At 43.8% G+C, this 22,058-nt stretch overlaps 1 protein-coding gene across 8 annotated transcripts in view; it reads left to right on the forward strand.

Annotated features, from left to right (window-relative positions):
- The window catches only part of LOC110526163 (kinesin-like protein KIFC3), a 73,041-nt gene that overhangs the window by 41,246 nt on the left and 9,737 nt on the right, over positions 1-22,058 (forward strand). For 5 of the 8 annotated variants that reach the window (XM_036980447.1, XM_036980448.1, XM_021606829.2 and 2 more), the window contains 8 exons: positions 11,653-11,773; positions 13,505-13,656; positions 18,600-18,765; positions 19,125-19,294; positions 19,643-19,786; positions 19,956-20,237; positions 20,534-20,707; positions 21,734-21,881. In XM_036980447.1, coding sequence (XP_036836342.1) covers positions 11,653-11,773; positions 13,505-13,656; positions 18,600-18,765; positions 19,125-19,294; positions 19,643-19,786; positions 19,956-20,237; positions 20,534-20,707; positions 21,734-21,881 — 1,357 coding nt within the window. Of the gene's footprint in view, positions 1-5,520; positions 5,648-11,652; positions 11,774-11,935; positions 12,080-12,131; positions 12,152-13,504; positions 13,657-18,599; positions 18,766-19,124; positions 19,295-19,642; positions 19,787-19,955; positions 20,238-20,533; positions 20,708-21,733; positions 21,882-22,058 lie in introns of those variants that run through there. The other 3 variants (XM_021606826.2, XM_021606832.2, XM_021606833.2) reach the window with 3 other exon arrangements.

The following is a 22,058-nucleotide window of genomic DNA, read 5'->3' on the forward strand; positions in this document are numbered from 1 at the left end:
TATAAGAAATTAATGTTAGCAGGCAATATTAACTAAATATGCAGGTTTAAAAATATATACTTGTGTATTGATTTTAAAGAAAGGCATTGATGTTTATGGTTAGGTACACATTGGTGCAACGACAGTGCTTTTTTCATGAATGCGCTTGTTAAATCACCCGTTTAGCAAAGTAGGCTGTGATTTGATGAGAAATGAACAGGCACCGCATCGAATATATGCAACGCAGGACACGCTAGATAAACTTGTAATATCATCAACCATGTGTAGTTAACTAGTGATTATGTTAAGATTAATTGTTTTTTAATAAGATAAGTTTAATGCTAGCTAGCAACTTACCTTTGACTTCTTGCTGCCCTCGCGTAACAGGCAGTCTGCCTGCCACGCAGGCTCCTCGTGGAGTGCAATGTAAGGCAGGTGGTTAGACGTTGGACAAGTAACCCAAAGGTTGGAAAAACGAATCCCCGAGCTGACAAGGTAAACATCTGTCGTTCTGCCCCTGAACAAGGCAGTTAACCCACCGTTCCTAGGCCGTCATTGAAAGTAAGAATGTGTTCTTAACTGACTTGCCTAGTTAAATAAAGGTAAAAAAAATATAAATAAATCGGCCACAATCGGTGTCCAAAAATACAGATTACTGATTGTTATGAAAACGTGAAATCGGCCATTCCAATTAATCAGCCGAAATCAAAAGTAACAGCCAGTATCCGGTGTGGCCACCAGCTGCATTAAGTACTGCAGTGCATCTCCTCATGGACTGCACCAGATTGCCATTTCTTGCTGTGAGATGTTAGCCCACTCTTCCACAAAGGCACCTGCAAGTTCCCAGACATTTCTGGGGGGAATGGCCCTAGCCCTCACCCTCCGATCCAACAGGTCTCAGACGTGCTCAATGGGATTGAGATATGGGTTCTTCGCTGGCCATGGCAGAACACTGACATTCCTGTCTTGCAGGAAATCAAGCGCAGAATGGCTGGTGGCATTGTCATGCCGGAGGGTCATGTCAGGATGAGCCTGCAGGAAGGGTACCACATCTTCCCTGTAACGCACAGTGTTGAGATTGAGCTTGTTGTCATTACAGGCAATCTCATGATGCTGTGACACACCGCCCCAGACCATGATGGACCCTCCACCTCCAAATCGATCCTGCTCCAGAATACAGGCCTTGGTGTAACGCTCATTCCTTCGACGATTAAAGTGAATCCGACCATCACCCCTGGTGAGACGAAACCGCAACTCGTCAGTGAAGAGCACTTTTTGCCAGTCCTGTCTGGTCCAGCGACAGTGGGTTTGTGCCCATAGGCGACATTGTTGCCGGTGATGGCTGGTGAGGACCTGCCTTACAACAGACCTACAAGCCCTCAGTCCACCCTCTCTCAGCCTATTGCGGACAGTCTGAGCACTGATGGAGGGATTGTGCGTTCCTGGTGTAACTCGGGCAGTTGTTGTTGCCATCCTGTACCTGTCCCTCAGGTGTGATGTTCGGATGTACCGATCCTGTGCAGGTGTTGTTACACGTGGTCTGCCACTGCAAGGACGATCAGCTGTCCGTCCTGTCTCCCTGTAGCGCTGTCTTAGGCGTCTCACAGTATGGACATTGCAATGTATTTTCCTGGCCACATCTGCGTCCTCATGCCTCCTTGCAGCATGCCTAAGGCACGTTCACGCAGATGAGCAGGGACCCTGGGCATCTTTCTTTTGGTGTTTTTCAGAGTCCGTTGAAAGGTCTCTTTTTAGTGTCCTAAGTTTTCATAACTGTGAACTTAATTGCCTACTGTCTGTAAGCTGTAAGTGTCTTAATGACCGCTCCACAGGTGTATGTTCATTAATTGATTATGGTTCATTTAATAAGCATGGGAAACCGTGTTTAAACACTTTCTGTGAAGTTAATTCATAAAAATACAAATACCTTTGAAAGACAGGGTCCTAAAAAAGGAGTGTTTATTTGTTGAAGTCGAAGTTTACACACTTATGTTGGAGTCATTAAAACTCGTTTTTCAATCACTCCACAAATTACTTGTTAACAAGCTATAGTTTTGGCAAATCGGTTAGGACATCTACTTTGTGCATGACACAAGTGATTTTTTCCAACAATTGTTTACAGACAGATTATTTCTCTTATTTCACTGTATCACAATTCCAGTGGAACAGAAGTTTACATACACTAAGTTGACTGTGCCTTTAAACAGCTTGGAAAATTCCAGAAAATTGTGTCATGGCTTTAGAAGCTTCTGATAGGCTAATTGACGTCATTTGAGTCAATTGGAGGTGTACCTGTGGATATATTTCAAGGCCTACCTTCAAACTCAGTGCCTCTTCGCTTGACATCATGGGAAAATCAAAAGAAATCAGCAAAGACCTCAGAAAAAAAATTGTAGACCTCCACAAGTCTGGTTCATCCTTGGGAGCAATTTCCAAAAGCCCAAAGATACCACGTTCATCTGTACAAACAATAGTACGCAAGTATAAACACCATGGGACCAGGCAGCTGTCATACCGCTCAGGAAGGAGACGCGTTCAGTCTCCTAGAGATTAACGTACTTTGGTGCGAAAAGTGCAAATCAATCCCAGAACAGCAGCAAAGGACCTGGAGGAAACAGGTGCAAGTATCTATATCCACAGTAAAACAAGTCCTATATTGACATAACCTGAATGGCCGCTCAGCAAGGAAGAAGCCACTGCTCCAAAACCACCATAAAAAAGCCAGACTACGGTTTGCAACTGCACATGGGAACAAAGATCATACTTTTTGGAGAAATTTCCTCTGGTCTGATGGAACAAAAATAGAACTGTTTGGCCATAATGACCATCGTTATGTTTGGAGGAAAAAGGGGTAGGCTTGCAAGCCGAAGAACACTATCCCAACCGTAAAGCACGAGGGTGGCAGCATCATGTTGTGGTAGTGCTTTGCTGCAGGAGGGACTGGTGCACTTCACAAAATAATGTTGAAGCAACATCTCAAGACAACAGTCAGAAAGTTGAAGCTTGGTCCCAAATGGGTCTTCCAAATGGACAATGACCCCAAGCATACTTCCAAAGTTGTGGCAAAATGGATTAAGGAGAACAAAGTGAAGGTATTGGAGTGGCCATCACAAAGACCTGACCTCAATCCTACAGAAAATGTGTGGGCAGAACTGAAAAAGCGTATGCGAACAAGGAGGCCGACAAACCTGACTCATTTACACCAGCTCTGTCGGGCGAATTTTGGCCCATTCCTCCTAACTGGGAATTTTGTGGGAAGCTTGTGGAAGGCTACACAACGTTTGACCCAAGTTTAAATAATGTAAAAGCAATGCTACCAAATACTAATTGAGTGTATGTAAACTTCTGACCCACTGGGAATGTGATGAAAGAAATAAAAGCTTAAATAAATAATTCTCTCTACTATTATTCTGACATTTGACATTCTTAAAATAAAGTGGTGATCCTAACTGACCTAAGACAGGGAATTTTTACTAGGATTAAATGTCAGGAATTGTGAAAAAAGTTGAAATGTATTTGGCTATGGTGTAATGTAAACTTCTGACTTCAACTGTATATACAGAGAAACTAGGGGACACACACAGGTGTTCTCAGGGTAGTCACTGTTCCTCAGGGAATTATAGATGAAACACACTACACCCTGGCTCAGGTACCCCGGCTTCATGAGCCGTGAGAGCACAACAGTAAAACGTGAACCCATGTGTAGTTTGTCCTTTACGTGTGTGTGTGTGTGTGTGTGTGTGTGTGTGTACACATACATACATACACACTATTTTATATTTACACTATATTTTATATATAGCTGAGTCTTAACAGGGACAACTGGAACTGGGTTAATGAGATTCACATACTGTGGAGAGGAAGAGAGTAGGGAGGGATACTCAGAGGATACACTCAAATGGAAGGAGAGCGATAAGAGGGATGAAAATACTTGACGGAGGGATATACAAACAGTAAGAGAGAGAGAGGCAGGGGGATGGGGGGAGTCACATCTTATCCTCTGCTTTATGTTAAGCCCTTCCTCTGTGCTGTCATCAACTATTAGAATGCTCTGCTTTGGCAGGGTGAAGCTAAACACTAGTTAAAGTAGGAGGGAGAGTACTGGGTGGGGGGGTGCAACATTAGCTCCTCACAGCTGGCCAGCCCCTCCTGTCATCCCCTGTTCCACAACAGTAGTCTCCCACACAAGCACATTGATATCACCCACTGTACTAGAGCTAAATAGTTTTTTGCAATATTCCTGGTGCATAGAGGGGACAGGTGATACTATAGAAGGCAGAGTGCCGACAGGAGTGTGTAACCTTATCCTACACACCATGCCTTGTGCTCAAAGAACCATGGAGAGCGTGGTAACCTAGAAACCTATCAGGTGTGTGTATGTTTCCGTGAGGACAATAACTTGGAAGCAGTAAATAACCAGATAAGCTGTATGACTTTACTCTTTTTTTTTGTCTTTTTTTTTTTGTCCTTTGTGCTCATAACACCCTCTATGGGGCTGGCAGAGAACTGCATTTGCCACAAAGGCATCCACAACTCTATACTGTATCGCCTCATGTATCACAAGCTCAGTGTAAAAGTTGCCTTTAACCACAGATCTACACAAACATGACCTTGCCTCTACCGACTCCTTTTCTACTACCTAGGAAAAGCCACGGGGTGCCTGATCTCACTGGAACATTGTAATAATGAGAACGCTTTTAATTTTTCTGGCACAACCGTCTTAGGCTCTAACATTCCTGACACTTTGCTCTGAGCTGTGAATTCAGAGTGTAGAAAGAGAGGAAATGAGGTGATAGAGGGAGGGAAGGAAGCAGAGATCAAAAGGCCACCCACCTTTCTCCTGCAGTCAAAGAGGGAGAAACAGCAGGTTGGGGTGGATGAGGGGAGACAAGTGAGGACAAAATCCCTAAAGTAAACACACCAGTCTCCCCAGAGAGTATGATGACATCAGTTTTGGATTCCTGCCTAATACTAAAAGCTAGGATTTGAAGATAGGTCCCTGTTGATAGATCTGATCCGAGATATGTGGTTAGGGACACCTTGATCCTTCTCCTCAGAGGAAGATGAGGTGTTTATGAAGGAGGCCATCTGTTGTGAGGTTTAAAGGATTATGGGTAAATAAGTGGATAAGGTAGAGGTTGCCTCTTACCACTGGTCCAGGGTCAGGTTTTATTTAATCAGCCTAATGGTTAAGGTTAGGTTGGGGTGTTAAATAACCCGATCTTAGATCTGTGATTAATGGCAACCTCCATTCTGTGTTTCCTGTGTATTTGTGGGCGGGACCTAACCCTGTACATACCGCTAGTAAACTATGGCCTGTCGCTACGGATACCGACGTCTTTCTATGGATGCCAAGCGTGTGGTCAGGTTGTAGAGTGAGGATGTTATGATGGCCGCCAGGCCTGGGGAAGGGACTGCAGGTGTGTTCAAGTTGAATTATTTCATTTGGAGTTATTTGGAATACATAGGCGTATGTAAGAGTGGTCACATGGTAGAGTGTGTGTTGTTCAGGCTGTAGAAGGAGGGTGGCTGCCACAAGTCTGGCTAAGGGGCAAACAGGATGATTGGCTGGATGGGATCTCTGATCAACAAACGCTGGCTGGACCGAGATCGAGACAAAGACCACTACTCCACACAGGACCGGATTCCCTCCGGAGTCGCACACAGGGTACGGTTTCATTCAGGGACACAGGATTGGTTCTTAGATTATGTATAGACTGAGGGTGAAGTCTGATATACACACTCTATGGGAGGGTAGATGGAGGCCAGATGGAGGCCCAGAGTATGGTCCAGAAGGGTCAACTCTGGGTCACGGTCAGTACAACCACATACACACAAGGGTTGAACCAGACTGACCACACGATCAGTGGTCACATTCACTCACACAATCATGGGACTCGCCAAACACACAGGTGTGAGTTTTGATGTTTCTGCCCGGTTCTTTGTGCAGGCATTGCTATATTTGCACACTGGGTGCATTCACATGTTTTGTATCCCACTCTGTAATGTGTAGCTATTGAATAGAGTTGAGTAATGAATTGATGTGGCGTGTGTGTGGTGCAGAGTTTTATGTATACCGTAGTTGAATAGTATTGTATTGTTGTGTGTGGTGATGTAGTACAACATGGAAGTGTGTGTGTCTGTCTTGACCCTTACTCTTCCACTGATTGCGTTAATATCAGGGCAGTCTGTGTGGGACTGTGAACTGTAAACTGCTCATCACTGTCGGTGTAATCTGATTTTGGTCAGTATTGACCAGTTTGAGGTCAGTCCTGTGTAGTCTGATTGGCTTGACCCTCGTGCCCCGGCTCAGACCAGGGATCAGGACCAGGGAGAGTCTGGAAAGCAGTGGGATGACTGAATAGGATGAACTTCTGGCCCATTTGGGACGGGTGGTAATGGAGCCACCAGAATGGCCTGACAAAGGTTAAATAAAAAATATACAGGCATTTCATTGAGACCAATGTCCCGATGTCATTACCACATACAGTACATACCTGAATGTGCTACTTAACCTCCAACTGTCCAGGGCCCGGTTTCCCGATATCGATGGAACTAAGGTCTACGAGTGTTTAAAAAAAAAAAAAAAAAGATCTTTCCTACAACTGCCGAAGATGTAACATGAGTTTCCCAAAACACCACGCAGAGAGAACGGTCACTAAGTGCGTTATTGGAGCATGTGTCGGTACTGATAGGATCAGTGGCGGATTTGGGTATGGGCGGCATCTTGCTGGGGGCAGCATGGGGCGCCAGCACAAACCCCCCCCCAAAAAATATCGGAATGGTGGCATTTGCATGATCGGTTTTCTATCGCTCATTTGCACGTCACGTCAATGATATTTCACTGTGGGTCAATTAACCTTGTCGGAGTGGGCGTCCTGATTCTAGTTTGTTAGCTGGAAAGGTCTCCCACTCAGAAGTACGAGATGGGGAGCTGGGCAGGGGTAAGTTGACCTCAGGTCTCCCCACTGGAAGCCCGAGGTAAGGGGAGCGGGTGAATCTATCAAATAGCGCACCTCTAACTTTGTACAGTTCTAATGCAATTAGCTGTGCAATTTAGTATGCGTTTCTTGTTTGAAGTGCAAAAGTGTAATAATCAGGTTCTCTTGTTTATAAGTGTTATTCTACTTGTATATTTGTGCGATTTACTGTTTTTTGTTAGTAATAGGGTAATAGTGTAATAATTGTATTCTCTTTATTTGTATACTACAATTTGTTTCTATTTGTCTTTTTACTTATTTTTGTATATATTTTTGTATTTATATAGTTTTTAATCTTATGATTATTTATTTGTGTTCCGAATGTCTGAATAAAAATTAGTTAGTGTAGAATGGTGCTTTTTTTTGGTGGGGGGTGCTGAAGGAGGGGTTCGCCCAGGGAGCCATACAAGCTAGAACCGATAGGATCGAAAGAAAGGGAGCACTGCTCTCGGATCAGCTTTCTCCATTCAAATCTTACCTTTAACATTATAATTATTTCACAATACTGACAACGGATCAGCTACTAGAGAGATATCACCACCTACGACTGCAAATATTGGTGCGGCTTATTCAAATGCTTAGCCTATAAAAATGCACAAAATCACCGATTTGGCACATCATTGAGCGCACATGTTAGACTACTAGTGATGAAATGGATTTAGACGCAATAGACAGTAGCCTACAAGTAGCAAAATATAATTAAATCAATTGAACATTAAATGTATTTCAATATGACTGAAATAAGCCTATAGCCTGCCGATTTTTTTTTTTTATTATTTTTTTTTTTTAATGCGGTAATTTCGATTTTCATTTGAAGCATATTGTTATGCATCACTTGTTTGTCTCAATTGCAACAACATTGGAAACTTTGTATTTGTAGTCAACTTTTGTCTCACGTTATCGTTCGTCACAAAGACGGATAAACCATGTGACTCTATGGTTAGCGGAGATCATCAGTGTATAAAGTAAAGCGGGAGGGCAAAACGCATCTTAACGACACTCTTAGCTTTTCTACGAGTGGTCTGCCTGAGGCAGGCGTTTAGATTACGATTATTTTCAAGTGCAACATTAATAACGATGGTTTTGGGAAACAGCTCAGAGATTTAACGATGCTCCTACAAAGATTCTAACGATGAATTTAGCCAACCAGGACCAAGTTTTCCAAGCATCATAAGGCTAAGTTCATAGTTACAGCCTTCATATGAGCATCGTTAAATCTGTGCTATTTCTCAAAACAATTGTTTCTAAAGTTTATTTTACCGACTGCCTCAGCCCACTCGTAGAACAGATAAAACGTTGTTGGATGCTTTTTTTTGCCCTTCGGTGTCACTTTGGGATGCTGGCCCATGTGACGCCGATGCTTCCCACTTCCAAGTTTGCTGGATGACTTTTGGGTGGTGAATCGTTCTTGATACACATGGGAAACTGTTGCGTGTGGGGGAAAAACCTAGCAGCGTTTGCAGTTCTTGACACACTCAAACTGGTGCACCTGGCTAGTTAAATAAAGGTTACATTTATATAATTAAATGTAAAGCGCTTTCCACACTTGGATTGTACAACATTTTCCCATTTTTCTTTCAATTATTTAAACTGTCAAATTGGTTGTTGATAATTGCTATACAACCACTTTAAGGTCTTGCCATAGATTTTCAGCTAGATTTAAGTCAGAACTGCAACTCGGCCACTTGGGAACATTCACTGCCATCTTGGTAAGCAACTCCAGTGTAGATTTGGCCTTCTGTTATAGGTTATTGTGATGCTGAAAGGGGAATTCATCTCGTTGTCTGGTAGAAAGCTGACTGAACCAGGTTTTCCTCTAGGATTTTGCCTTTGCTTAGCTCCATTCCATTTATTTTTTTATCCTGAAAAACTCCATAGTCCTTAACGGTTACAGGCATACCATAACATGATGCAGCCACCACTATGCTTCTAAATATGGAGAGTAATACTCTGTAATGTGTTGTATGCTTGGGGCAAATTTCAATAACACTTTGTATTCAGGACAAAAAGTGAATTTCTTTGCCACATTTTTTACAGTTTTACTTTAGTGCCTTGTTGTAAACTTGATGCATGTTCTGTACTTTCGTATTTATATTTTTTGACAACGTTTACTTCACTACATTCATTACGAAAATAATGTACCTTTTACTCCATTTTCCCTGACACCCAAAATAACTTGTTACATTTTGAATGCTTAGCAGAACAGGAAATGGTCCAATTCATACACCAAATGGTCCAATTCCCTGGTCATCCCTTCTGATCTGGCAGACTCACTAAACACAAATGCTTCATTTGTAAATGATGTCTGAGTGTTAGTGTGTTCCTGGCTTTCCTTAAAAAAATAAACATTTGAAAAGTGTGCCGTCTAGTTTGCTTAATGTAAGGAATTTGAATACTTAAGTATAGTTTAGCAATTACGTTTACTTTTGATACTTAAGCATATTTAAAACCAAATACTTTTACTGAAGTAGTATTTTACTGGGTGACTTTCTATTAAGGTATCTTTACTTTTACTCAAGTATGACAATTGGGTACTTTTTCCACCACTGAATGTTGTTGATCCGTCCTCAGTTTTCGATCACAGCCATTAAACTCTCATTTTTAAAGTCACCATTGGCCTCATGGTGAAATCCCTGAGTGGTTTCCATCCTCTCCGGCAACAGATTGGGAAGGACGCCTGTGTTTTTGTAGTGACTGGGTGAATTGATACACCATAGAAAGTGTAATAACTTCACCATGCTCAAAGAGATATTCAATGAGTGTGGTTATATGCACACAATAATTAGATTGTCAGATAATATAATAGTATAAATAAAACGTGTAAATGATTTCCCAGAACGATTTCCCTAATAATCCTGTTTACATTGACACATCAGAAATCAGGCTACCTGATGGCAGAAAATCGGCAAACAAAATGAAATTTCTACCACATCGAACATGTTCATTTTGGGAAGCATATTTGATTCGGAGTTCGAACCTACAAATTTTATATGTGAAAACTACTTTTAAAACGCATACATTCAGTTGTTCCGAAGACACTTCATTCACACTGAAGAGGGAGGCTCACTCGGCTAGCGCTAGCAGATGCACAGATCAAATACACTGCTGGAAAACCAATTAAGGTGTTTACATGTCCTAATAATTTGAAAGATTGCTCAGATATTTTAATCGCTGTATGCTTACTTCGATTTTGACCTCACGCCAATTTAAGATCAGCAGAGTAAGGTGTTTTATATGAATATTGCATAATCTGCCTACTGCCATGCAGTTTAATATCGAATTATTAGTGTGTATGTAAACTTACTCAATGTCTGCTTTTAAGATTTTTTCTCCTCTACCAATCGATTCCCTTCTTTGCAAGGCATTGGAAAACCTCCCTGGTCTTCGTGGTTGAATCTTTTTGAAATTCACTGCTCGACTGGGGGACCTTGCATGTGTGGGGTACAGAGATCAGGTAGTCATTTAAAAAGTATTGCACACAGTGAGTTTGACTTGTTAAGAGAATCTTTTAAAAAATATCTAAAAACATAATTCCACTTTGACTTTATGAAGTAGTGTGTGTGTGTGTGTGTAGGCCAGTGACAAAACAGTACATTTAATCAATTTTAACTTCAGGCTGTAACACAACAAAATGTTGAGGGGTCAAGGGGTGTGAATAATTTCTGAAGGCACTGTAGGTGATCTCTCTAGGAGCTGTTCCATTGTCAGTATTGTGGAATAATTCCCAATGTTAAGGTAAGATTTGAATGGAGAAAGCTGATCTGAGAGCGGTGCTGCATTTTTTTTCTTCTCAATCCTTTCAGTATCGACACACTTTGTGAAAGTTCTCCCTACGTGGTGTTTTGGGAAACGCATGTGAGCTGTTTGGCCGTTTTATAGGAACGATACATCGTTAAAACAGACTACACGTGATGAAAAAAAAGATTAAGTTCCATCGCTATCAGGAAACCGGTCCCTGGTCAGTATTCATGTGGCTGTAGTAAACCGGTAACTGGTTACCAGGGATGTTTTCACTAGGAACCAAGCTGAAGCAAACAAAATGACATAGGCAGGGACCTACCTGAAATTGGCTAATAGTTGCAAAATGTTTTTTCTGTTTGGAGTAAATGGTGTCTGACTAATGAATACAAGCCAGTATTGGCTGTGAATATGGTTATCACTCATGCAGGAATGTTGTCCATCTCTTTCTCATTTCTCCTGTTTCACCATGAACTCTGAAGGCTGTTCCCACCGCCCGCTGTGTAAACAGATGCACACACAAATGCTCTCTTTCTCCTATCTCCAATCACTCTCAAATACCGTACTGTCTGTCTTTTTTTTCTCTTTCAGACACTTTACTGCTGAACTTTCAATGAACTTTATTGGCATGACAAGTTATCTTATATTGCCACAGAAGAACCTATTAAATCAATAATGACAATGAAATTATAACAAAGGGAATATTGACCATAAGCTATCGCCCTTGTCTCTCTCTCACGCTGTGTATGTAATCCCATGTATGACGCTTGCAACACCGGGGTTGTGGGTTCGATTCCCACCGGGGATCAGTATGAGAAATGTATGCACTCACTAGTGTAAGTCGCTTTGGACAAGAGCGTCTGCTAAATGACAAAAATAGAAAGATATATTTACATCTCACGCTGTCTCTTTCTCTCGCTCTTTTCTCTCTCTATCTCATTCTGTCTCTCTCTAGCCGGTCCAGAGACCCAGTGCTCTGCTCAGCCCTGCGGTCATGTTCGGAACAAGAAAGACCTGGGACCTTGGCCACGCCCCCTGTCTGCAGGAGCTCTGGAAGAAAGACGTCTCATTGGATGGTAAGTGGATTCTGTAGGCCCACCCCATTGGGCAGCAAGGAAGTCCCTCTGTGACACAGGGGTGGGACTAAACCAGTGTGGCTGCATTTTTGGGATGACAAAGAAAGGGAGGGAGGGAATGGGAGAGGTGTGTGCTGCCTGTCTGACAGGACTCTTACTAAGAGGAGAGGAGTGTGTGACAGATTCCCATGAGCTGTGCCTCTCAGTGAAACTGGGAGGAACAGGAAATACTGGAGAAGAGAAGGAATTCTTGTATCTGACTGGAGAGGGGAAAGGAGGAGTGTATGCCAGCTATCTGAGAAAGCGGTGAGGAGTGAGTGTGTGCCAGGCTTCTCTCTCTTTCTCTACCTCTCTCAGCTGAAGGAGTGCGTCTAGCAGGTACAGATCTTAAAGCTGATCCCCTTACAGCCACAGTTCAGGGGCCAGGAGTGCAAACACTGGACCTATTGTATGTGTCCATGTGTGTGTCCAGCGGTCTGTGGGTGTGCGTTTCTCTGCGTTAATGCTCTTGCAGGACTGCTCAAGGTGACGATGGAGCCGCAGAACTGTGACTGTGCTAGTGCAGAAAAGAAAGCAAGAGTGACTGAGAAAGAAAGAGGCAGAGAGAAGGGGACAATGTTGCTAGCGGAGGGCAGAAGGTAGAGAATGAGAGGATGGTAGTGTTAACGTGTCCCGTTGTATAATACTTAACAATGTGTGTCCTAATGGTGTGTGTGAGGTTGTGTGTATGTATCGTACGTTTGTCTGTACGTGTGTGACTCCGCTGTTGGGACGTAATCTGCTGTGTCATCAGTTACTGAATGCATGCTGTTTTTTTCCCAGCCTTACAGAGGTACGAGTAAACCTGTGTGTTAAACTGATTTGCGCAGCGTGTACACACAATGTATTTGTGGACTGTGTGGGGGATACTTTAAGCACTACTTCGCTGAATAAGTGTATTTTTCTTGGTGTGTGTTTGCCTTAGTCTGTGATCCATTGTATGTAGAAGGCGCTTTGTTCAGTTAAATTGCTCTTACGTGTGTATTCGGAAATAAATGTTTGAGTGTGTGTGTGTGTGTCAATACAGGTTCATATTGTAGGGTTGATTGTGTGTAGAATAGACCCAGTGCGGTAGTACAGTGATTGTCCTCAGGTTGATAAGACTGGGCCCCCATACGCACGCACACACACACACACACACACACACACACACACACACACACACACACACACAAGCATACACACAGGTGAACAGGCCTGTATGGAGTTAATGTATCACCTGCTGGGGCCTGTGTTATCACACTGCTTATCTAGCTGTGCTCGTTTCCATGGTACTGTCTGTGCGAACCTTGGAAGGTTGGGGAGGGAAAATAGGGGAGAGAGGCCTAGAATCGCTCTTGGCTGAGGGGAGGGGAGAGGAGATGATAATGGTTAGTGGAGGGAGAGGGGGGAGAAAGGTAAGTGGGGAGAAGAGCGGGCCATAGAAAATTACCTCTCACGTGTATAAATGGAGGTAGAGCAAGGGAATGAGAGATTGGGATAAGATGGAAAAGGGTAGAGGGACAAAGATGTATAGAGACTGTTTTCTGACTCAAGTGAATACAGGATCAGCTCTGCCACAGTGGATAAGAACATAATCAACCCATTAGGCTCAGGCTTGTTTGTTGTTTGTTTGTGTACTGTGTTTAACTGTGAGTCTACAGTGTATGTTTGTGTTTCCAAACTTTGTTTGTCCCTCCCGTGTGTCCGTAGCGAGCTCTGTGGACTTTTTGATGAGTGATGGTGAGGAGGACTGCTCCTTCCTGTCTCTACCCGCAGCCGCTTTCCCACAACACACCGCTCTGACCACTACTGACCAATTAGAAACCAGCCAGCACAACCACGACCAACAGCTACTCATACAGGTGAGATGGCACGCACACGCACACACTAACTAGGTCAATGTGGCTAGCATATCGTTCATTTTAGTGGGTCTTTTCCCAACATGGCACTTGTTTGTCCTGGTTTCACTGGCTAAACTGGTGGGGGGGTTTAGGTCAGTAAGAGCCCTGGGGAGTGAGACTCAGTTGATTTATCGATCAGGTTTTAATGGGCTTCTAACACACACCAGCCTAGCCTAATACACACACACACAGCCTAGCTGTCGTTATCCTGTTACTCTGTATGTACTCTGCAGAACAGAGAATCCTGTGTCTGCATAGTATCCCTCTTGTAGTTTCATTTCATGTGTGTTTGGGATTGTGTTACTTTGTCTGCCTTTGGAAAAACACAGGGTAGAGCACACACTGTTACAACAACACACCTGTTGTCTGTTCTACATAGTATATTTCCATCAGAACGTTCCACAATGTTGTGCCCCACTGAACACAGCACAGAGGGGTCTACTACAAAGCAGGATCAATGAGTTAGCCAGCTAACTTGGATAAACAAACATAAATAAGTACTGATTCTCTGGTTCATTAGGAAAGATAAACTAATATGTTTTTGGCTGTTGGGTCAATCAGACATGCCTACTTCAAGCTTATTTTTCTGTACGATAAAAAGTGAACTCAGAATATTTAGCCAAGTTAGCTGGCTAAGTCATTGATCTTGCTTTGTAGTAGATCCCTCAGGTGTGGGTATTCTGCACTGTTCTACCCAACGCCTCATGACAAGCATCCTAATCTGCCCCTATGACAGTTGACAGCCCCAGTGCTGAGTCATAAAGCGCACATCAGCACCTCATAAAATGACATTGGCGCCTCATAGCGACAGGTCTTGCAGATTAAAGATGACTGTGCTGTCCGTTGCCTTTTGACGCGTGGCTTTTAACTGGACACGCGCGGAACTTACGCAAAAAGCTGTCTGTCTCTTCAACAAATCATTGCATTTCCTCCATATTCCATTCATCATTGTGCTGTTTCTCCTTCACCTCATCGGCCATTTCGCTTTTGTCTTCCTCCACTCCTCTACATCTTTCATTGTTGAACATCTTCCCATCCCTCTCTCCTCTCCCACATCCCACTTTCATCCACAGAAGGTCACCTGGTCCTGTTCCTGGACATCTGCCTATGTAATGTCCTCATTCGCTCTCTCTACAGTCTCTAGTTAGATCTGTCTCGCTCTCTGTCGCTCTTTCTGTCTCTGCGTGTCTGTTAGAGGTCGACCGATTATGATTTTTCAACGCCGAGACCGATTATTGGAGGACAAAAAAAGCCGATACCGATTTAATTGGCCGATTTTAAAATAAAATGTAAAAAAAATATATATATATGAGAGAGAGAATACATAAATAAAATTCATTTAGTCTCAAATAACATGAATGTTGAAAACAAAAACTGTAATTTCTATATGCAGGAAATCCTATTTTATAATGGGCATGGTAAGAATTGACTACCAAAGTGCGAGTCATAATTCCTATGACCCCTTCTAGCAAAATCTGAAAAGCGGTTCCTTCAATCATTTATTCCATAGGATATTTTTTAGATTCACTTAAAATAAGGTCTGTGTTTCGTGTAGGCTTACACCACCTTGCCAATTTTATAACTGTGTAGATATGCATAGGACAAGGTAACTCTGATCAATATAAGCGAAGATCATTTTTTTTGTTAAGTGGATTTATGAAAATATTACCTTATCCTAGTGAGATTTACACGGGTATCAAAACGCCGAGGCGGTTTAAGCCTGCACCCTAACCTGCACCAAACACATACCTTATTTAAAGTAGATCAAGACATTCTCTATGGAAGACATGAACGGTAAAATAACAAAGGAACCCCTTTCAAGTTCAGCCGCAAGTTATTACAGGAATTATAACGTGTTGACTATTTCGCTCTAAACCATATACCTTTGACTATTACGAGCCTACTGCTGCCTACCACCCCTCAGTCAGACTGCTCTATCAAATATCAAATCATAGACTTAACTATAATAAACACACAGAAATATGAGCCTTGGGTCAAATCCGGAAACTATCACCTCGAAAACAAAACGTTTATTCCGTTCTGTATTTTATCTAAAGGGTGGCATCCATGAGTCTAAATATTCCTGTTATATTGCACAACCTTCAATGTTATGTCATAATTACGTAACATTCTGGCAAATTAGTTTGCAAAGAGCCAGGTGGCCCAAACTGTTACCCTGACTGTGCGTGCAATGAACGCAAGAGGTGACACAATTTCACCTGGTTAATATTGCCTGCTAACCTGGATTTATTTTAGCTAAATATGCAGGTTTAAAAATATATACTTGTGTTTTGATTTTAAGAAAGGCATTGATGTTTATGGTTAAGTACACATTGGTGCAACGATAGTCGTTGATTGTTTTTTTTAATAAAATAAGTTTAATGCTATTATGCAATTTACCTTGGCTTACTGCATTCGCGTAACAGGCAGGCTCCTCGTGGAGTGCAATGTAATCAGGTGGTTAGAGCTTTGGACTAGTTAACTGAAAGGTTGCAAGATTGGACCCCCGAGCTGACAAGGTAAAAATCTGTCGTTCTGTCCCTGAACGAGGCAGAACGTTCCTAGGCCGTCATTGAAAATAAGAATGTGTTTTTAACTGACTTGCCTAGTTAAATAAAGGTTTAACAAAACAAAATCGGCAAAATCGGCGCCCAAAAATACCGATTTCCGATTGTTATGAAAACTTGGAATCGGCCCTAATTAATTGGCCATTCCGATGAATCGGTCGACCTCTAGTCTCTGTATGTAGTAGTTTCTTAAGTCTGATTTGTATGGCTGTAGGTGGTAGAATAGCAGTTTAATCTCTGCATCCGAGTCTAGTTGTATAGACCAGTGGTTTTCAAACCTCTTCTCTGGGACCCCATGCAGTTCCGTGTATTTGATCTATTCCAGAACTAGTACACCTGATTGTAATCTTCAATTAATCATCAAACCCTTGATTAGGTGAATTACACCGGTCATTTTATTAGGTACACCCATCTAGTACCGTGTTGGACCAACCTTTGCCTCCAGAACAGCCTGAATTCTTCAGGGCATGGATTCTACAAGGTGTCAAATGTTCTACAGGGATGGCATCACACAGCTGCTGCAGATTGGACAGAGGTACAGTCATGCTGTGAACGTCCCATGCCATCTCATCCCAAAGATACCATATTGGGTTTGGTCAGCAACAATGTTCAAATTGTGGCGTTCAATTATTGCACAATTGGTATCAAGGGACCTAACGTGTGCCAGGAAGACATTCACCACACCAGTACACCACTGCCACCAGGCAGTATGGGTCCATGGACTCGTGCTGCCTACGCCAAATCTTGAATCTGCCATCAGAATGACACAACAGGAACTGGGATTCATGGACCAGGCGCTGTTTTTCCACTACTCAATTGTCCAGTGTTGGTGATCACATGCCCACTGGAGCCGGTTCTTGTTTTTAGTGGATAGTCGTGGAACCCGGTGTGGTCGTCTGCTGCAATAGCCCATCCGTGACAAGGATTGACGAGTTGTATGTTCCCGAGATGCCGTTCTGCACACCACAGTTGTACTGCACAGTTATTTGTCTGTCTGTGGGCCCGTCTGTTAGCTTGCACGATTCTTGCCATTGTCCTCCGACTTCTCTCATCAACGAGCTGTTTTCGCCCACATGACTGTCGCTGACTGGATGTTTTTCGACGGCCGGTTTTTCTGGGATACTGGATCCGGCGAGCCTGGGACTAATAATCATACCACACTCCAAGTCGCTTAGGTCACTCGTTTTTCCCATTCTAATGTTCAATCGAGCAGTAACTGGATGCCTGTCTTGCTGCTTTATATAGCAAGTCACAGCCACGTGACTCACTGTCTGTAGGAGCGATCCATTTTCGTAAACTGGGTGGTGTACTTAATAAACTGGCAGGTGAGTGCAGTTCAGGGCTATATAAAAGAACGTGAAATATCTTGGGGTCCCAGAGGAGATGTTTGAACCACTGGTGTAGGGGTATATCCATTTGAATTCAATCACTATTTGACAGCACCCCTTTTGATTTCAATGAAATCTACTGTTGTAGAAGTGCTCAGAAAGTGACTTTTTGGACCTGACATTCAAGAGATAAAGGTGCTCATAGTTGACCTATTTTGCATACCCCACTATACCATGAGACATCCATGTCTTCATCACTGGAAAATAAGATAACCGGTTGAAATTTATATCATTTATAAGCTTGCAAACAGGGTTGTCAAACTTAACATTTCTGGGGGAAAAAATATTTTTTATTTTTTTGATACAAATTGTAATTTCTTAACTTTTTCAAGTCAATGATCTAAAAACGCAAAAAACTCAGATTTTTGTTGTAGTTTAGAGCCTATTTCCATAATCTAAGCTTTTTGTGTTGTGCCCGCCATCAGTTGAGACACTCTTGAATAAGTTTACCCGTTTTTTGAAAAAGGTTTTTTGAAAAAGGTTTAAAATATAAAATGTTTTAAATGTATATATTTTCAAGAAATAATAGTTTGACAACACTGTTAATAAGCTTTTAAATTATAGAAAACTTTTCCAGTGATGAAGACATGGATGTCTCATGGTATGGTGGGGTATGCAAAATTGGTCAACATAGAGCACCTTTATCTCCTGAATGTTTTGGCATTCGGGTCCAAAAAGTCCCTTTTTGACCTCTTCTTCCATGGGCAAACATGTCTAATAAATGTTGCTTAAATCAAAATGGATGCAGTCAAAAAGTGATTGAATTCAAATGTAATTTACAGATACATATAGACTGACTGGATGGCTCAGTTTTGATCAGACCTGTGAACGTGGATGTAGTTATAAACTGACCAATCCTCCTTGTCACATTTCCAAGGGAACAAGGATGTCGTCATTAATGACCTGCCTAGCTTCTAACCTGTGACCTTTGCCGTGTGCATGTGTCTAGACACTGCAGGAGAAAGTGTGCGAGTTCCAGGCGCGTCTGCGACGCGAGGAAGCTTCCCGGTGTCTGCAGCTGCAGAGACTGCAGCAGAGTCACGAACAGAGTCCGCAGGAGAAGACTAACGTCATACACACTCTACAAGAGGAGCTGCACACAGCCCTGCCCAACGGTGAGAGAGGAACGGGGAGATGGATGGATGGAGGGAGGAAGAAAGAGGGAGGGAGAACCGTAGTAGAGTATTTAGGAAGGAGAACTGCAGATGTAAAAACAGGACTGTGAGTCGTGACTGATACGGCAGTAATTACTGTGAAGTGAATGACTCCGAATGGGTTGTGTCTTGTCAGGACGGTGTTCACAATGCTGACACAAGCCAGCCTGTCAGCAAGAAGAGAGCTGTGTGTCACGGCTGTGACCGACTGTCAACACGCATTATCCAATACTGTGGGGCTGGATGGTGTGTGTGTCTGTTTTTAAATTCTGTGGGTGCGTGTATATAATGTGTTATCACTGTCTGTGTGTGTGTTGCAGGTGTTCGGGCAGTGCAGAGGCTGGGTGAGCCACAGGAGCATCAGCAGCACAGCAACCGTCTCATTCAGGAAGGAGAGCAGCTCATCGTAGCGCTGCGCACACAGGTGGGGGAGCTGGAGGAGAAGCTACTAGACCAGAACCAGGAGGTGGAGAGACTGCGGTCGGAGCTGGTGAGTAGAATAGAGAGAGGGAAATGGGAGGAGAAAGACTGGTGAGGAGGAAACTAAAGGGAGAATGAGGGCAGATCCCAGCTGGCCTACATTCTTGGGAAGCTTGGGAAAGACAAGCTCAAGGTAACTGGCACCTTTACTTTCAGGTGTAAGATTGCACCGTGACACACTTCTGCTTCACAGGCATTCTAAGGTGTGTGAGTGTGTGTAAGAGGGGGAGGTGAGGGAGAGGGTGCTTGTGCATTGCTGTGTGAATGTGTGTTAATTCCTTCCTGTGTATATTGATATCCCTATGTGGTGCCTTTGTGAGTGTGATACTGACATGTGCCTGTTCCTTCTGTCCTGTAGGGGGCGACCGACCTGGAGAAGCACCTGGAGCTGCTGGTGGTCGAGAACGAGCGGCTGAAGCAGGAGCTGAAGGCATGCAAGACCTCACTGCTCCAGGAGGCTCCTCCACCGGCCTGCACAACCACTGACTGCCCCCACAGCCAGGTATGGGTGTGGCATGGGCAAATCAAGTGAGGGTAGAGGCTGTAAAAAACATGTTTTTTATGTGTCTATTATAGCTCTGTGTGTGTAGGATACGGAAGCCCTGTATCTCGTTAGAAGAGCGAGAAGAGGCTGTGTTATAAGCATGTGTGGTGGATTATGTGTTATATAGGATGCGGAGGCCCTGCGTGAAGCGGCGTCTCGCTGGGAGAGCCAGGCCAGACCGAGGCAGAAGAGGCTGGCTGAATTGGAGCAGCAGGTCCTGGAGAAGGCCAGCAGGGTGGAGACGCTCAGCCGACAGCTGGAGGAGTCCAAGCGCCACGCGGGGGAGATGCAGAGGCAACTGGAGGAGTCTAAGTGTCAGCAGGGGGAGGTGGAGCAGCAGCTGAGTGTGCGGCTCAGAGATTGTGAGGAGGAGCTGGCCAGACAGGCCACCCGGCCCCATCAGGTCAAGGTGAGGAATCGGAAAAAAATGTCCCATTTCAAAAACAACCCCTTGCTAGCTCCTATGTTACTTAATGGTCCCTCATAGATCTGAAATGATAGGATGGGTACGTTATATGTTGGTAGCTTACCACCTATCCAATGTTTTTGAGTTATGTGAATGACTGGGATGTTACGAGAGCATTTGCTGCTGAATTGTGTTCCCTGAGGATCTTACGATATCAATCTCGCTCTCCTGCTCCCCACCTTTCTCTCTCTTCTCCTACCCTATCTATCTCGCTCTCTCTCTCTTCTCTCTCCGTCCAGTATGTGACTGAGATAGTGGAGGTGGAGTCGACAGAGTCTCAGCAGGCCGTAGCCGAGGCCCAGGCCAAGAGCGTCGCCCTGCAGGAGCAGCTATCACTGCAGAGACAGCTGCTCCGAGAGCTGGAGACACAGTTGCACGATTCCCAGAGGACCAGCACCCAGCTCCGAGCTCAGGTACACACATAAGGAGATGCACATGTATACAGACGCGCACACACACAACCATCTAACAACACACACATACTACTGTCACACACGCATAACCCTCTGTGCCCCTTCCTAATCCTATTGGCTCCTTAACCAGTTGGTCTTTGTTATTTCTGAAGTTTTCCTCGTTCCTCCCCCTGGTACCAGCATTGGTACAATCCAACTCACCCCCCTTGTAGTAGATTGTGGCAGTACGGTCCTTCACAAAAACACCCTTCCCTCCCAGTAGAGGTGAATGGTTCAACCCTCGTCCAATCCCCTCCCCTCCCCTATAGTGGCATGGGCCGTGTTAACCCCTCTCTCTTCGCTTACGTTTGGTTCCAGCTGCGTGCGGACCGTGGCCGTATCTGCGGCCTGCTCTCCAAGGCCGTCGGAAGGGGCAATGGCGCGGTCATTTGCAGGTTGTCTAAGGTTGGCCCCCTTTGATAGGCAGATTAGGCCCCTCATAGTGCTTCCTGTTTTCTCACTACATCACTTCCTGTGTCTCAGGTACCCTGCTCCCCAAACTCTGCCCATCTGTGTGGTTTCAACCCCTACCAAAAACCTGTGTGCTGTAGTGACATGCATAAACTGTACCCTAAATCTCTGAGGGTCCTTCAGTCTTGTATTGGGGGTGCAGTGTGTGTGGTTTTGGATTAGCTTTTAGCTGTAATGATGGTTCACAACCCATTGTGAACCAATTAATATATCCTTTAGCTGAGAAGAAGAAAACCCGATAGTTTTGCTGGGAGCTAACTTTTAATAACCTCCATGGGTTAGTTATAGATCTTAACAAAGATGTTAAGGGGCATTTGAAGCCTTTAGTTCAAATGCCCTGGTAGCTATTAGATCTGAGTTCCAGTGCTGCTAGATTTTTAGCTCTTAACTCCAGGTAGACCACCAAACACGCTCCAGTCCCCACCTAGACCAGTATGGTGTGCTGGTACTGTCCCAAGACCTACTCCAATCCCCATGTCCAACCCTCTCTAACCTCTCTCTCTTTGTCCCCTGTAGATCCTGGTGTACGAGGGGGAGATGGAGCGGGCCCAGGGCCAGTTAGAGGCTGAAATGCAGAACCTGGAGGAGGAGAAGAACAGGGTGATAGAGGAGGCCTTCATCAGGGCCGAAAGCGAGATGAAGGCCGTGCATGAGAACCTGGCAGGTAAGCCGAAAGTTTAGGACTTTTATGTTTATGTACTTTTTGCATTTGCGCGTATGCACATTGTAGTCTCGGGCCGTATTCATTAGGGCACACTGCGAAACATTTTTCACTTCAGGTTTTATTCAATTTTGCTGTCCTTCCTAATGAATATTACCCAGGAATGTTTGTGTGCTCTGT

Source organism: Oncorhynchus mykiss, chromosome 6, assembly GCF_013265735.2.
Source record: "Oncorhynchus mykiss isolate Arlee chromosome 6, USDA_OmykA_1.1, whole genome shotgun sequence".
In the NCBI taxonomy this organism is placed as follows: Eukaryota; Metazoa; Chordata; class Actinopteri; order Salmoniformes; family Salmonidae; genus Oncorhynchus; species Oncorhynchus mykiss.